This window comes from Tyto alba, unplaced genomic scaffold (genome assembly GCF_018691265.1).
Source record: "Tyto alba isolate M040663 unplaced genomic scaffold, T.alba_DEE_v4.0 Super-Scaffold_1, whole genome shotgun sequence".
NCBI lineage: Eukaryota > Metazoa > Chordata > Aves > Strigiformes > Tytonidae > Tyto > Tyto alba.
Genome location: NW_024881261.1, coordinates 18,919,921 through 18,935,795, shown reverse-complemented (window position 1 = coordinate 18,935,795; position 15,875 = coordinate 18,919,921). Strand labels below are relative to the sequence as shown.

At 36.2% G+C, this 15,875-nt stretch overlaps 1 protein-coding gene across 1 annotated transcript in view; it reads right to left on the bottom strand.

The window, feature by feature from the left end:
* Positions 1-5,730, bottom strand: part of PLCE1 (phospholipase C epsilon 1) — a 134,772-nt gene extending 129,042 nt beyond the window's left edge. Inside the window, exon 1 of the mRNA XM_042808477.1 lies at positions 4,534-5,730. Within this exon, the coding sequence (XP_042664411.1) occupies positions 4,534-5,721 (1,188 nt within the window). The 5' untranslated portion in view covers positions 5,722-5,730. The remainder of the gene's footprint in view (positions 1-4,533) is intronic.
* Between the last annotated feature and the right edge of the window lie 10,145 nt (positions 5,731-15,875).

The following is a 15,875-nucleotide window of genomic DNA, read 5'->3' as shown; positions in this document are numbered from 1 at the left end:
CTATTCATTCTGACAAAGTATTATCAATAAGAGGTTACAATTAACCCAACACCTGAGAAAAGCAACCAAAAAAAATGTTCTTCTGAACATACAGCATCCTTCCTTTGTTCATAAACACATTAGCATTTGATGTAAAGTGCTCCTGTATGTAGTTAGTGCCACTGGTTGTCAAAGCAGTCAAAGAAGATGTTATTTCCACGACTGACAAGGAAATAATCTATCTCCATTTTCAGAAATGCCAAAAAAGCATGCAACAAAGATACACTGACTACAGCGGCTTATAGATCTCTCATGGGGAGGGACTGCAGGGGAGGAAACTGAGCTCTCTATAGGTTCAGAATTAAAATTAACATTTATGTTAATTACAATATATTAATTTTAATTCTGAATGTATTCAGATTAATAATGAATTCTAAACCAAAAAATATGCAGACAAATACCATCTATTAAACAGAAAACTACTTGTGCCTGGCTTTGTTTCTTTAAAAATATTATCCAAGAAGACTACTTTAAGTATCACATTAGTAAAACAGGATAGTAAAAATTTTTTACCTCCAAATCTTTTTTCTCTCCTTAATTCTTTGCTAACAGATGCCACCAACTGACTACACCTCAACTTTATGGAAATTTAAAAAATCTTAACACAAGACTCCTTACATTAGCCATGCATAATCAAAAATCCTTGCATTACATTGATTTTACACATGAATCAAAAACACTGTGGACACTACATGGAAAAAATATCTGATGCTAACAAGTCCTGAACTACTATACCAAATCATTAAATAAACCATTAAACACTCCTACAAGATGAATCTATAATAAAATAATTATTCTGTCTGGAAAAGGATGTGGGGGCAATTAAGTTTTTTTTTTTTTAATTGTTGCCTTATTAGCATTTGGCATTTCAGTAGCACCTTAGCAGCTATGAAGAGTGGAAGATATATTAGTGTGCTAACTTCTATCTGAGAAGAGTTAAACAAGCCAGCAGAATTCTTGCTTCTTAAAGCTCAAACTGCTGGCATCAGGAATTGAATGACACAGCAAAGATGGTACTGATGCCTGCAAAATAAGCTTAACTAAAGAATTTAGCTATTACGCACTGCAACTATGTTGTTGCAGCTGTCATCTGGAGATCTTCAGGCCATTTACCTGGTTTGAGAGAATCACCCCACAGTAGTCTAGTGAGCTGCTCAAATTTAGTATCTCAGTCAATGGTGGACCTGGCTACTTTTGTCTTACTACATTACATCACTACAGAAACACCATCATTATCAGGAAAAAAAAGAAGCATACTTCAGCACTATGAACCTAACATCTCACCTACACAGATGGTTCAACATCTCCAGAAACTCTGACTTTTGTAATTAGTCAGATTGCTGGTATGATGCAGCTGAGCTGAACCCAAGTAGTGAATACACTGTGCCAAGCCAAGAAAAAAACAACACCAAAGCTTGCACTCTCATTATTTGTTCCTATGGCAAATTCTTTGCATTTGCAACACATTAAAGATGTACTAAGGTGAGGGGCTTTCACTGTTCCAACACAGACAGGCAAATTTCTCACAAATAGATACAACAGCCATGTTATACATATCCATCTGATAAGAGTAAGTGCTGCACTGTATACAGCTGCAATAACTACATGCAGAATTAGAAAAAAATATTCAACATAAAAATCTTCTCTCTTCATACAACACATACATTAAATCCAGAACAGAGGAGTCTCAATCTGCATATAAAATATCTATAAACACTAATCATATGCTACATTTTTAAAAGTATATAATTTCATGTATTTTCTATATAATACAAAGCCTCAGTCCCACCTTTCTATGTAGAGAAAGAAAAAAGAAAAAATATTCATCAAGACAACAGTTCAGTGCCTTTCCTTTATTAGCACTAGAATTTTTATGCAAGGGATATGCACAAATGAGACCCACATTTTCCGACTTAAAACATAAAGGTCTCTATTGTTCCATGTTACACCAGTACTGCTATGAAAACTTAATTTCTCCAACTTTTTTTCCCCCTGAAGAACAGAACTACTGTTCACTTAGCTGTTCCAAACAGAATGCATGCTCAGAGGGTGAGATAAGGGGAAAGAAAGAACAAATTACCACATTCATGTACTACTTTCTCCTTCTTCCTTTGATTATTAGCATGAAAACTTCCTACAAATGATCATAATTCATTAAATTATTTTAACCCAGTGTATATGTTCAACAGGTCCATATATTTGTCACATCCACTGAGTTAATTTCTATGTTTCTGTAAAAATAATCCATAATGCTACTAATATAAGTCATAAGCAAATAGAAATATTAATGCAGAAATAATATTTTACTAAAATAATAGAATAATGCTAAGAATGTTTGATGCATATTATACATAAAGAGATTAAATACAGAGGTTGATAAGAAGAAAAATATTTGTAATTGCCATCTGGAAGAAGAAGGACTTAAAATCATACAGTTTAAAGATTTTTCTCCTCATGAGAAAACATTCTGTGCATTGTAATTACACAGAGTGCTTTACCGCGCCTGTTAATCTTTTGCTCATTTGTAGACAGTACTTTTCATATTTAAGTAATTATTTAGTGAGTACTTATTACATTTATTTCTGAGTTTCTATATGTACTACAAAAAAAAATATTAAAATTAAAGCCCTCACACTCCAAAATGCTATACATTCATTATTATGCAGCAGTGGTGGAAAGTGGTGAATCAGGCATGCATGTTAAAAGCTAAGGAACTCAAATCAAATTGGAAATGTCCAGTGAAGAAACCTAAACACATCCTTCCCTTTTCATACCTATATAAATGAAAATTACACTAGAAAATTACAGCCACGAATCATTCTTTCTTCTCTTCGCAAAAAACCTTATAATAATAATACAAGTGTACTGAGCAGATACCATGCTAGGTAAATACATGGCTCATATTCATTCCTTAATGAGAGCATGACCATGAAGCACATGTGCTGTACCAGCAAGTGTGTACTTCCACTGATTAGGATAATGAATATCACAGTAATGAACAGTGCCACAAAGCTTTGCAACCTAGTACAAAAACCTAACTCGCACATGTTCACAGAAATCTTCAATCGACTATTTAAAAGTAAAAAATAATAGTTTCTAGAAGGACATGAGGATATTACTGTAGGGCACAACTGTCATGGAGCCCCAGAGCCACCAAGTCCACTCTTCTGTTATCACTGACAAAATTTCATATTATCCATTTCATCTATTTTATGGTTGGACTCAATGATCTTAAAGGTCTTTTCCAACCTAAATGATTCTATATTTCTGTACAAGTAAGTAAGCTTTCCTCCATTTCAGTCCTACTGAAAGCCGATGCAGAGTCTGAGCACTAACTGCTAGAAATTTCTTCCTGTTTTCAACCTACATTTATTCAGGACCTGTTTATAAGCATAGCTTATCTGACCATACTCTCCTTTAGCTTCATTGTTTTCCCCTCCCTAATGCTTATTCACACGTTTTAACAGAGAAAAATCGCACCAACATTTTTTGCTAAGCTCAGTAAACCTCTCTTCTCTTACTCTCCTTGAAAGAGTTTCTCTTGCTGTGATCATCCTGCCGGCCTTTCTTTCTCAGTAGTAACTTTTCAGATGAATCCTTGAGAATCTGTGGTCAAAGTATTTTATAAATTCCATTGACAACTATGTAATTTCTACCATCACAAAATCTTTTACTGCTTAAAAAAATTTATTAAGGATGTGTTATGACATTTCTACAATAATGATTTATGCATTCATTATTTCATTCTAAACTTTGAATTTTTTGTACTAATTTAAGATAATACAAATCAGGGCATATAAACACATTAAAATATGTTATTCAATTACATAACTTTTTTAATTATTTGCAAGTTTAGAAGCATTATAAATATCAGTAACTTGGGAAAAATACTATGTTTTCTGTTTTAGAGCACTGAAATTTTTCACTGTGATCTAATACTGTCACTTATCATTTTAGACAAATTAATCCGTGGAATTATTATATCATTAATATATGCATCAAATGTTTATATACACATATACGCCATATATATTCAACTGTGTATATCTATAATATATATTAATAAATCTATTTTACTTCCTTTTTTTACTTAAACTATAAATATCTATAAAATGTGTATATAATTTTGTATCTGCATATAGGTATATTACATTCATATATACATTTATATACACATCTACATATAAATATGTACCTATATACATTTTTATATAGATATATAAATACGTACATATCTATGTATAGATGTTACAGAGATATAAAATTATATTGTTTTCCCCATGCCTATTTTAAACCAAAATGAATTTTAAAGGATGACAATACATTCTTCTAAAGAGCAATGTTCAACATAAGTTCAATGTGGTTAAGTGAAATATCCTATTCAATGTTACTAAGTGTTTACTAGTCAAAGGCTTTTTTTTGAATGAAAAGGTCACCAGGTGATCAAAATTTTTATCAAAAAAATAGTAAAAACCAACACTATGAAAAGCTTACCTCATACCATAAAGATTTCTCAAGTAAGGAATTAAATTCCCATTTCATTAAGGACTGGATTATAGTTAGCTGTTCTGTTGTAATCCTAGAAAACTTCAAGCCACTGTTGTTCCTCCTTTCCTCAACGTAATTCCAAGCAACAGTTCCTATATGCCCCGAAGGTAAAGTCCTAACAATTGCTCTTGTTCCAGTATAAACTGATTTTTTAACCTCTTTATCATTTTTACAGAAACGTCTTATTAATAAAGTAGAGCGTTCCTTTTTGTTTCTAAAAAAATCGTCTTCCATCTCTTCTTCACAGTTATCATTACAGTCTTCAAAATGGCTCAGAAAGGGCTTTGAGGGCATTCTTCCAGTAAAGTTATTTCCACAGAAGCTGTGTTCTGAGCACGCCACTTTAACCTTTCGTGGTGCTCTTTCCAGACATAAATACTTTTCCCTTAAAGCGTCTTCATACAGCTGCTGCCCATTTTTATTCTCACAATTATTTGTCAACTCCATTAATCTGCAAGTGCAGGCCGGGGAACCAGTGATGTTACCATCACCAACACTTACTGGCTGCAAGCAACCATCCAAAATGAAGCCGTTGTGTAAACTGCACAAAGCTTTTGATATATTCCTTTCACTAGCACAATGAAAGTGAAAAAAGGCCACTTTATCAGCATCATTGCTGTCATTCTTACTTACTGCTGTCTGGCTTCTTAATGGAGGTCCATTCATTTCCAACTGAATTTCAGCAAGCATGGCTCTTTCCAGTGAAACAGGAATTCCAGTTTCCAGGCATGCCTCTGCCCCTGATAAAGGATCACAAGATTTATACAACTGACTGCATGGGATATTGCTCTTGTAGTTTTTCTGTACAATGTTACAGTTAATGTTAAGAAATTCCACCGAATCAGGGATTGAGCTGTTCCTCTCCCAGAAATTTTCATTACTGTTGTCGTTAGTCAGTTGTTCTTTCGCCAGAGTGAATATTTTGGGCGCTGAGCCTTGAAGACTTTCTTCTTCAAGTCTGTGTAAGTATGAGAGAGTGTGTGTGGTTTGCCTTCCTGGACTGGCAGTATGTCTTTTTATAACACTGTTGTCCAAAGCATTTTCAGTATTTTCATCTCCAGCTGACTGAGCAGGTATCACTTTACCCTGTACCACAGAGACAAGAACAGACCCTGTCATCTCCTCAGAGGTCATCTTGACAGTCTTTAGTTGCTAGATGTGGGTTTGAGGATGACAGGGGGGCGTTGTCTACCAGTCCTCACACCATGATCTCAGTGTAATAAAAGATTCAGTGTTAAATAATCAGGGAACACATGGCAAAATATGCATTGGCGACTTGTTCTTTTTGAACTGAGTTTTAAAAAAAGTAATTTTTTTTACTGATCATGTACTAGGCTTTCCCAGCCTTGGATTACTGGCATGAAACACAAGCATTTTTAAACCAGCAGCTTATTGTGATGTAGCCATTCAACTGGTCTCTTCCCACAACTAATTCTTCTATCATACGTAGCCCATACACTGTTGCGTTAGGCTGTAGAAGACAACCAAATACATAATCCATGTCAAAGATGCATCTCCCCATAAGGCATCCAAGTTGGTTTTCTGAAAAGAAAAGAAAAGAAAAAAATACATATATTGAACAGAATCCATGGCACAGAATCCACCCTCACAACTACAACTGAAAGAAATTTTTTTTATGTAAAGAAAAGGAACATGAAACAACACAAGTTAATTATACTGAGACCTAGAGAATTCCAAAATACACATTTAAATCTGTCAAAGTCTCACTTTACAATTTGGGGAAATCACAGTCACGTTTTATATATTTAAATAGCTGTCTTCACTATGGGAAGCTACATGACTGCAGAAGACTAATTTTACTGAAGCTATAACACTGAAATTGAACATAGCAGATATATACAAAGAGAAAAAAAGGAAATGTCTTCTCTGTAATTCTTCTGACATAGCCAGAATAAGTTAAAACATTTTGAAGAACAAAATTAATTTTAAACCTACATTGTCTTTTAAAACTATTTTCCTGTTCAGAACTAAACTCTATCACAACTACAATTGTTTTGGCGTTACGTAGTTTCTGTTTTCATTAAACTTTATGTTGTCATCACAAAATCATGAAGAAAACACAGTATTTTTGCCAGAAGTTCATGACTGAAAAAGCATGAAGGCAGAATAGGGCAAAAGACTGAAATATTATCGGTAATCTTTTTTACCCCTTTACTTATATACTTTAAGCTAAAAAGTTAATCTACCCTTCAATGTTGCCATTAATTCTCAACTTCTTTCCTGCCAACAGCATGATAGAAGTAAATCTTGAATCAGAAAGTAAAGGGTTATAGATAGTTCAACAAAGGAAACAGAAGAAAAAAGGACACACACCTTTGGTGAATTAAAATTAAACAAATACATGCTTATAGCATCATATTTAATGTTTAAAAACATCAAGTGTATTATTAAAAATGTGGCAAGTGCAGAAAGAAATATTAAGGCCCAAGTTTACTAAAACAGTCTAAATTCAATTGAAACGGGAAAAACTAAAATTTTGAAACTTCAGTAGCAAAACATATCACAAAACTGAGGCAAATCACTGGATAGGTACAGCAGCCTGATTACTGAACAGATCCACTAAATGTTGAACCAGGCACTATCAACATACGCAGAAGGGACTACCTTCTTCAGCTCAGTTGATGAAGTTTAGCTAAACATAGTAATTATATCATCTCTAGTTGATATAACAACTAGGAACAATGGGAGGGCTAAAATCAGGAAAGCTTAATAATGAAAGTAATTTGAAGTGTAAAATCTATTTTGACACTATTCTTGAGTAACCATGTTTAATGTTTTTAAACCATTTTAGATTGCCGGATTTCATTTTTATTGATTACTAATCTTCATCCAAAAGCAATTTGGCACAAATAAAAAGGTAAAACACAGTCTTCAGTTATTATGATATTTGATATGCTATTTTCTCACCCAATGAAATGCAAAAGTGTAACTATATTTATAAGTGGGGGGAGGGGAGGGTGTGGGGGAGAGAGGTGGGGGTGTGATCCAAAAGGAAAAACAAATTGAAGAAAAATTACATTTCGCTAAAAATCCACGGCTTAAAAGTCTGCTAGTCAGTGAACAGCATTCTTTCTTCTGACAGTAACTATACTGTAAATGCATAAAAAAAAAAAAAGCAATTTAATATTTTGTCCTGGGTTGAGTGAGTGGTGGAGTTTTTTGGTGGCAGGGGAGGGGGCTATCGGGGCAGCCCCCTGTGAGAAGCTTCTCAAAGCTCCCCCAGCTCCAAGTCAGCTCCACTGCTGTTTGGAAAATTGAGCCAATCAGCTGTGCCTCTGCGATAACGTATTTAAGAAGGGACGTGGTGACGGGCAGGGGGACTTGTGAGGAGGAGTTGCTGCAGCTGCATGAACACCAAGGTCAGTGGAGGAACGGAGGAAGAAAGGAGGGGGGAGGTGTGCCGGAGCAGAGACCCCCTGTATCCTGTGGTGAGACGGCAGGGCGGCCCCCCCTGCCACCCATGAAGATCTACGGTAAAGCAGACATTGATTTATGGCCTGTTGCTCCTGCTCAGCATAATCAAGGTTCTGTGCCCAAAGAAGGCCGGGGTCTCATGGGAAAAGGTAGCCCCGCTGCTGTAATTCAGTGCTGGGGGGATTGCAGCATGCGGGGGTGTCCCACACCAGAGCAGCCCGGGAAGGGCTACAGCCGTGGGAGAGAATCCAGTCGGAGGAAGTTGGTGACCCATGATGGAGCAGTGTGGGGAATGCTGCGGCCCATGGGAGGAATTCAAGTCGGAGAAAGTTTGTGGAGGACTGTCTCCTGTGAGAGGGGGACCACGAGGAGGAACAAGTTCCGGACACTCCCCTCACCGAACATGAAGGAAGTGGCAGCGCTGACTGCACCCCCCATTCCCTGCCCCTGCGCCACTGGGGGAGGAGGTAGAGATATCGGGAGCAGAGCTGAGCTCGGGAAGATGGGAGGGGTGGGGGGAAGGTGTTGTCAAGATGTGGCAATGCTTCTCACTGTCTTACTCTGTTATGTGTTGTTAGTGTCTGTAATAAAAGTATGTTCTTTTTTTTCTTCCCCTAACGAGTCTGCCTCTTGCTCATGATCATAAAAGGGGGATTTTTCCCCATCCCAGTCCTATCTCGGACCCCAAGCCTGGCTCTCTGTCCCTTCTCATTGCCGGAGGGGATGGGAGAGAGAGCTGCTGCATTGTGGTTGGCTGCCAACCAGGCCTAAACTACGACATATTTCAATCAAGATTTCAATTTTATTGTTTTAACGACATAAGAGAAATCTGGGTGGGTTGCAAAGGAAAGCGACAGAGACAGAACAAAGAGCCACAACTACATTCTCCATGCATTACAAAATGCATGTGCATGCCAGAGCAGCCAGAGGAGTTTCAAGATGGTAAACTCAGATCCTGTACAAGAGAGAGATTAATACCAGAATGGAAAATAAAAGCTACATTTTATAGAAAAGCTTTGTAGAATAAGATAGCACTAGTTGGGTAGAGTGGCAGGGACAGGGCTTAAACTGGGGTCATGTTACCAACACAGTTCACAGAGAACCCTGTAAAATACTGTAACAGCACAACTGTAGAGGAGATACAATGAAAAACCAACATCCAAGCAATTCTTTAAGTCTATATTCCCTGATAATCCCTATATAATTAAACTGTACCCTGAAATTTATTTTAGTTCACTTTCATCAATCTTACCCATTTCACTTAAAAAACCAAAACAAAAAACAAACAAAAAAAAAAACTAAAAACCACTAACAAATACAAACAAACCACACTTCAGCATTATACACACACAAAAGAGGAAAGCACTTCAACAATTATCTTCTACCATTTCCTGTTCCTCTTCAAGTCCCCAGATAACAGCTTGCGTAACTTTTTGCCACTACATACTTGAAGAAAATTGCAAGCAATCTGTCTAGAAATGTTCCTAACTTATTCCTTCTGGCAACCATTCCATGCTTTTGAGTACAAATCTACATACAATGATGCTGATCAAAGTTGAAAGATCTAGGAGGAGGTAGAAGGAGAAAGTTGTATTTTTCTTGATCTCTTAAGTTTCTTTCTTGCTATTTCAAGTAACAATACTACTTTGTAAAAGTATAAAACATATATACATATTAGTAATAGTCTTACTGATTTTTTAAGGATTTATTTCACCTATCAAAACATCTCAGTCTACTGATTCATCTTTCCTGTTTGCATCAGAAAAATTCCAGGCAATCAAATGAAAATACAAGGCACCAAAATATATTCATAAATGTACTCCCTGTAATATTGATAAACCAGGAATAAAAATCAATAGAATGGATTGTCACTGCAAATAATATACCTCTTACTATGCTCATTGCCAAATGAAGTTCTTACAAAACAACATCACTCTATGAGGCAAAAAAGACAACATCATTATGCAACTTTAACATTTAACAATGAATCTGAAATCACAAAACTGACCATGCATTTTAATTTGAAATTTTTTACAGCGTTCTTTATGGAGAAACTTTTTAAAAAAAAAAAAAAAAAAAATCATATTGCTGATGGGCTTCTGTAAACAGAAACGTGCTAAAACCAGACGTCCATTTATATTCCAAACTGTCCACAAAGCTCATTCAGAGGCCAAAACTAGTCTTCCAGTCTTCCTTCCTTCAACATCATTCTCCCACCTCTCTCTTATGCCAAAGTATCTCCACACATGTCCCGCCTTGCTTCTCTCAGTTTTTTTTTTTTTCTCTAGAAACTTTATCTCAAATCTTCCCCAACAGTGGTTTTGTTAGTCACCTCCCTCCTCAACTCCAGAGGCTAAATGCCTGCCCATTTCTCTCTACGAGCATCGCTCTATTTGTGCCTGTTTGAAATCCACCTCATCAAGAATAATGTCTGCTTAAGAAGCTCCCTGTCTATGTCCAGCTGTTCCCATCCTCTCATGACCATAGCAATATGATAGGCAACTGATCCATCTCAAGAATTTTTTGCTCAAGTTACTTCACAGCTAAATCATTTTCCCAATCCAGTTCATATATGGTCGTACAAACATATGTGCTATAACAGCACAAGGGAGAAAATGAGCAGCATGAGGAAGGAAGGAAAATGCTGCTTAAGGTAGTTTACACATTTTTCCAATTTGAAAATGTAATTTAATGTTTCAGTTATGTCAATCTAGCAGGTAGCTGCCACCAAAACTGGTAGATCCACTCTGTCCCTCACTCTTGACCTTTGGTCCCCACTTCCCTCATCTCGTGCATCTAGAGATCATGAGTACACAGCGTTAAGCTGATTCAGCTGGCTGATTCGTCAGAAAACTATTCTTTTCATCCAAATGAATTGACTCACCTTGTGGCCACATGATCACTATATTCCATGAATACGAAATACTAAGAATGCCTGGTAGGGACCACACATCTCAGTAGTAGCTTCAGTTTAGATGATGTTTGCTGTGATGTCTAAATGCACTCTGAACATAACAGACTTGGAAAAAAGTTATCTGGTGTACAAGTATGCTAAAATCTCATGAAACAGCAAGTAAAAAACATGATGGTAGAGCCTCTGATCTATGTACAACTGCAAAAATATCTGAAGCTGCAGCTCTGCTGAACAGATGACAAGGGTTTCATGTGTCCCCCATTACACCCTTCTCAGTCTCTGCTTTCCACTGTAATCAACAGATTTCAATTCACTGTGCCAAGCAAATTCCTTAAACTGTTGGAATTCATTAGACATGTTATGAAGTGTGTTAACAGTGTTATAAATGTTATCAAGTGTAAAACTCACAAGCTCAACCAATAAAACTATTTTGTAACTTACTCTAGAATTATCACTCCCTGTTGCTTCCCTTACTTGTATATCTGCATATAGGTGGCCAAAGCCTAGATCCTCATACGAACATATACATACATTTGCATATAAAAACAGTGCTGAAATTATACAAAATTATATTCTTCCTATTGTAGATTCAACTCAGAACACACTGACTCACCAGTAAATCTGAATATAGAAGTACATGAAGTAGACAGCTAAGCCTGCACTGTATTCAACACATGCTGACATTTTCTAAAGCCACTAGATTAGCCAACAAAATCCATTAATAACTACACTGGTTCATTTTACAAGGCTTAAGTTATGTCAGAAATGTAATGTGCTCCTTCTGTTAGTAAAGGAAAGTAAAAGTGTAAGAAACTAGATCCAGCATTAGTGAATCATCCTGGATGCAGAGATCAGCCAACAAAGACAAACGAATAATGAAAATAAACAATCTGGCAACCTTTCAGCACACACATTCACAAAATGTATTAAGTCTGAAAACATGAGACACAAAACTAATTTCACGATTTTTTTTCCTTACACTGCTGCATATACTTTAAGTGCAAGCTGGTTCTAGTTAGTATTAATAATAGTTAATAATGTTTAATAATTCCTTATTCCCCAGTCATCTGGGATTAAAAACTACAACAGTCCAACATAATCAAAGACTATAAAATTGTATTAATTTAGTATCAGTTTAACCTATAATTCATTACTCAAGCTAATTTCATTTTAAAGTCAGCAGCAATTCTACTTCTGAGAAAAAAAAACAGTATGTTAAAACTTACATTATTATTTAGTCTAAGGAAAGCCATATTAAGGAATAGAACTGACACACAATGTGCTAAGTTTGAAAGCCTTTCAATACTAAGTTGTCAAGGAAAGGATGATTAGAAAAGTATTTGAGGATGCTGGTTGGACTGTGGGAAGAAACAGCAACTCTACGAGGGGCAAGTAAGGAATGGGTGTCATGGTAAAGATGGGTATTATTTAGAGAAGGTGCGTGCTGCCAGAGATACCAAATGCAATTCAGTATGTAGGATACTGTGAGAGCTTTACAGGGAACTCAGTGAATGCCCAGTAGGGGCCAAGGTTATGGGTGCAGAGAATGCGGGGGACTGACAGATATGAGACGGTACAAAACACATACTGGTGGCTTCTATGGGCAAACTGCTATTGGACTGGCACAGAAGGTAATTCAAGACAGCTAAAGGGCAAATGGAGGTGGTCTGACAATCCTCCCTCCTTTCCCAGCTGTGCTGGGCCATCTATAGCTATTTCTCCAATTTTCATCCTACACACAACATATACATGGCAACTACCTACCCTAAACAAAAGGCATTCCGGCACACAAAACACACCCCCAACAACCAGATATTTATATTAATTCAAATTAATAAATATTTACACAGCATCTAAGGCATAAGCAGTCAATAACTAAGAAATTATTGGGAAACAGTAAAATAGAGAAATAATTTGGCACGGTAAGTGGATACAAAACTGTTGATCATTTCACTCGCATCACCCCAACAACTGTTTAAACAATATAATCCCAGTTTAAACTCTTAAGGAAACAACTGATTCACGGGGAAAGTTGTTTGTATACTACAACTATGCATTTATAATTAAAAAAATGTAGTGAGCATTTTTTTTTTAGTAAATAATCTACAGTTTCTTCCAGACAAATTCCTTGAAGAGAATAAGAAACCCACATTTATTAACTCCTCTTGAATTTATCCTGTATCATATATATTGTTAGTTTTTCATTACAGTGCTTTATCTCAGAAACAAGGAGAAGATACCAGTACAAGAACAGGGCACCAACGTATCATCATCATCAGTTTTCTAAACCCTTCTTCTGCCTGAGGAACCATGGGCAAACAATAAAGAGGAAATAGTCAGACTCTTAAGAATCACTTAAGATGCACATAAGCCCTATTTGAACAGTTAGAAGCAAGTTATAACAACATTTTATTTGGCACAGAGCATCATGGAGAACCACCACTGTCTGTGTTTCAACAACAACAAAAAAATCTCAAAAAACTACAATATTTATATATCCTGTCAAGTTAGAGAGTCTTTTTTTAATTTCTAGAATACGTATCTAAACATCATCAAGTGTTAGATGTCTCAAACTGTGCAAATGGCTGCCAGATGGTGAACCCTCAATTGCCTCATCATTCATCACTGCATCAGGCAGAATCTGAAGTTACTGCCAGATACCAGCTCCACTCTTCTTTTCTTTACAGAAATTCCTTTTCTGTATGAGGAGACACACTGAGAGAACCCAGGACTGAATTTATCTTACTGTCAGGGTCACTTCTTTATTTCTTTCTAGATCTGATCTACAATACTCTGTTTAAATAAACTTTCTGTCCAGTGGTTACTTGAATTTCATGCTAAATGGCCTTATCTGAAAGCTGTAATTTCATCATCAACACTCAGATGTCCTATCTGAGATGTATGACAACTCTAACAATTAAAGGTGGGATTATCCTTTCCCATCTTTGAACAAGTAGTTCTAGAATAATTTCCTTAACTTTTTGAAGAACTGTGAAAATAGTGTCAATAGGTGAAAAAGATTCTGGAGCAGTCACACTTGTAGGAAAAGGGAGTGCAGCAGAATTAAAAATCTTCGAAGTACAGAGTTCAACAAACTTGACACTGCTAAGTAGAATCTCTTAGAAAGATTAGATAAACTATAAAGGAACACAAAATAACTGACAATTAAAATATATTATATAAGGCAAATATGTAGCACTGTGATCTTGAAAACTGGGAGCATCACCTCAATTCTCCAGTTACATTAATCAGAGTTAATAACTGTAGCTACTTAGTGAATCAATTCTTTCTCTGCCACTTATCAGACCATCATCAAATTAGAGCTAAATCTGTTTAAAGCTAATACAAAGAATTACATATATTAATCACACTCTCTCAATTTTTAATCATCAACATTTTTCTAGTTCAACTGCTGCACAGATTTAAGAGTACTCAGTTATCTAAACAAAGACAGTATGTCCTCAAAAGGAAGAGTGTAATTCTAACTTTCTTACAATGTTGCATTTTCACTACAGGAAGTTCAGCTGAAAACATAGCAGGGAAGATGCATCATAAGCTAGGCAAAACTTTAAAAATTAAGATGTAAGGAATTCCTGTTAGAATAAATAAAACAAAGACTGTAAACACCTCCAACAAACAAATAAAAACAGGAATATAGCAAAATAAAGTAACCTTCTTGATCAACAATGAGAATTATTATGATAAAATCAGTGTCTTGTAAAAACAAAGGATAAAAAAAAGGCAGAAAGGAATCCCAGATGAGAGAGCTGACTTCTTTAACAGCTTAAACACTATGAGCCGAGCAAGACCACTTTCTACAGTTTCACATTTTCATTTAGTCAACTTGCAAGTCTTGTTCAGAAAAGCTCTAGTCAACCCCCCTACACCATCCTCAATATGTTATGTTCACTATAACCATCAGGATTAAAGATCACTGTATTAATTTTTTTTTTCCATCCATATAGTATACTGAAAATTTTTCACCTTTAAGTCAAATGTGAGATCAAGCAACCGAACAGCAGCTGAAACCTGTCTCAGACATGCAGAAATAAAAAACAAGATGCAAGAGACATGGTTTAATCAGACAGCAAGTTTATTAACCTTTTCACCTGGCAATGAATGACAATAACTTGCACTATGCAGATGGTGATTTGTCCTTCATCAGTTCCACATGGTGAAGGTCTGACATCAGTTCTCCACAGCTGATCCCTATACCAATTAGAGGGTCCTCATTGCCATCCTTCTCTGCATGATTACCAGCTTAGGGAAAGGGAGGAGGTGTCATCTTCAATGTGAAAACCCTGGAAGCCCCAATACTTGTTTCCAGCTTCTCCACGATCTACCTTTTTCTAAATTTCATTCTAATTTAATTTTAGCCCTGAACTGAGCTGCTATGAAGGAACATACACATTGGACACAACATAGAAAGGTTTGTCTCTTTCAATCCTGAGCAAGCATCCAAGCTAGTTAGCTCAGTATTTAATATGAGGATTAACTGATCTTAGTAATACATCACTCCTGCCACAAGATCAGAACTGCCTCACTCAGGCCCACTGAGAATCTTGTATAGGTATGCAGTGAACAGCAAGTTGCGTATTCACAGCACTGCCCACATATTTTGTGTATATTTGAGTACTAACAGTCATTCAGATCCTTTGAAACACATACAGCTTCAAACTGGGAAAAACTTTAGCCATCAGCTCATTTCAAGGCTTTGTCCACCTTCAAAGATTTTGTGGTTCCCTTGGACTCAGTGCCATCATTCATATCTTCGTTTTATCCTTTAACAGGTTCTCGAGTTCTACACACACACACACACACACACATATCCATCTTCACTCACAGGGTTTCTCCTTAGTCAATTTATGCCATTTCTCTCAGAGAAAGCACAGTACATTCCTTCACTAAGGCCAACCAGTGTTAAATATGTTGGAAAATA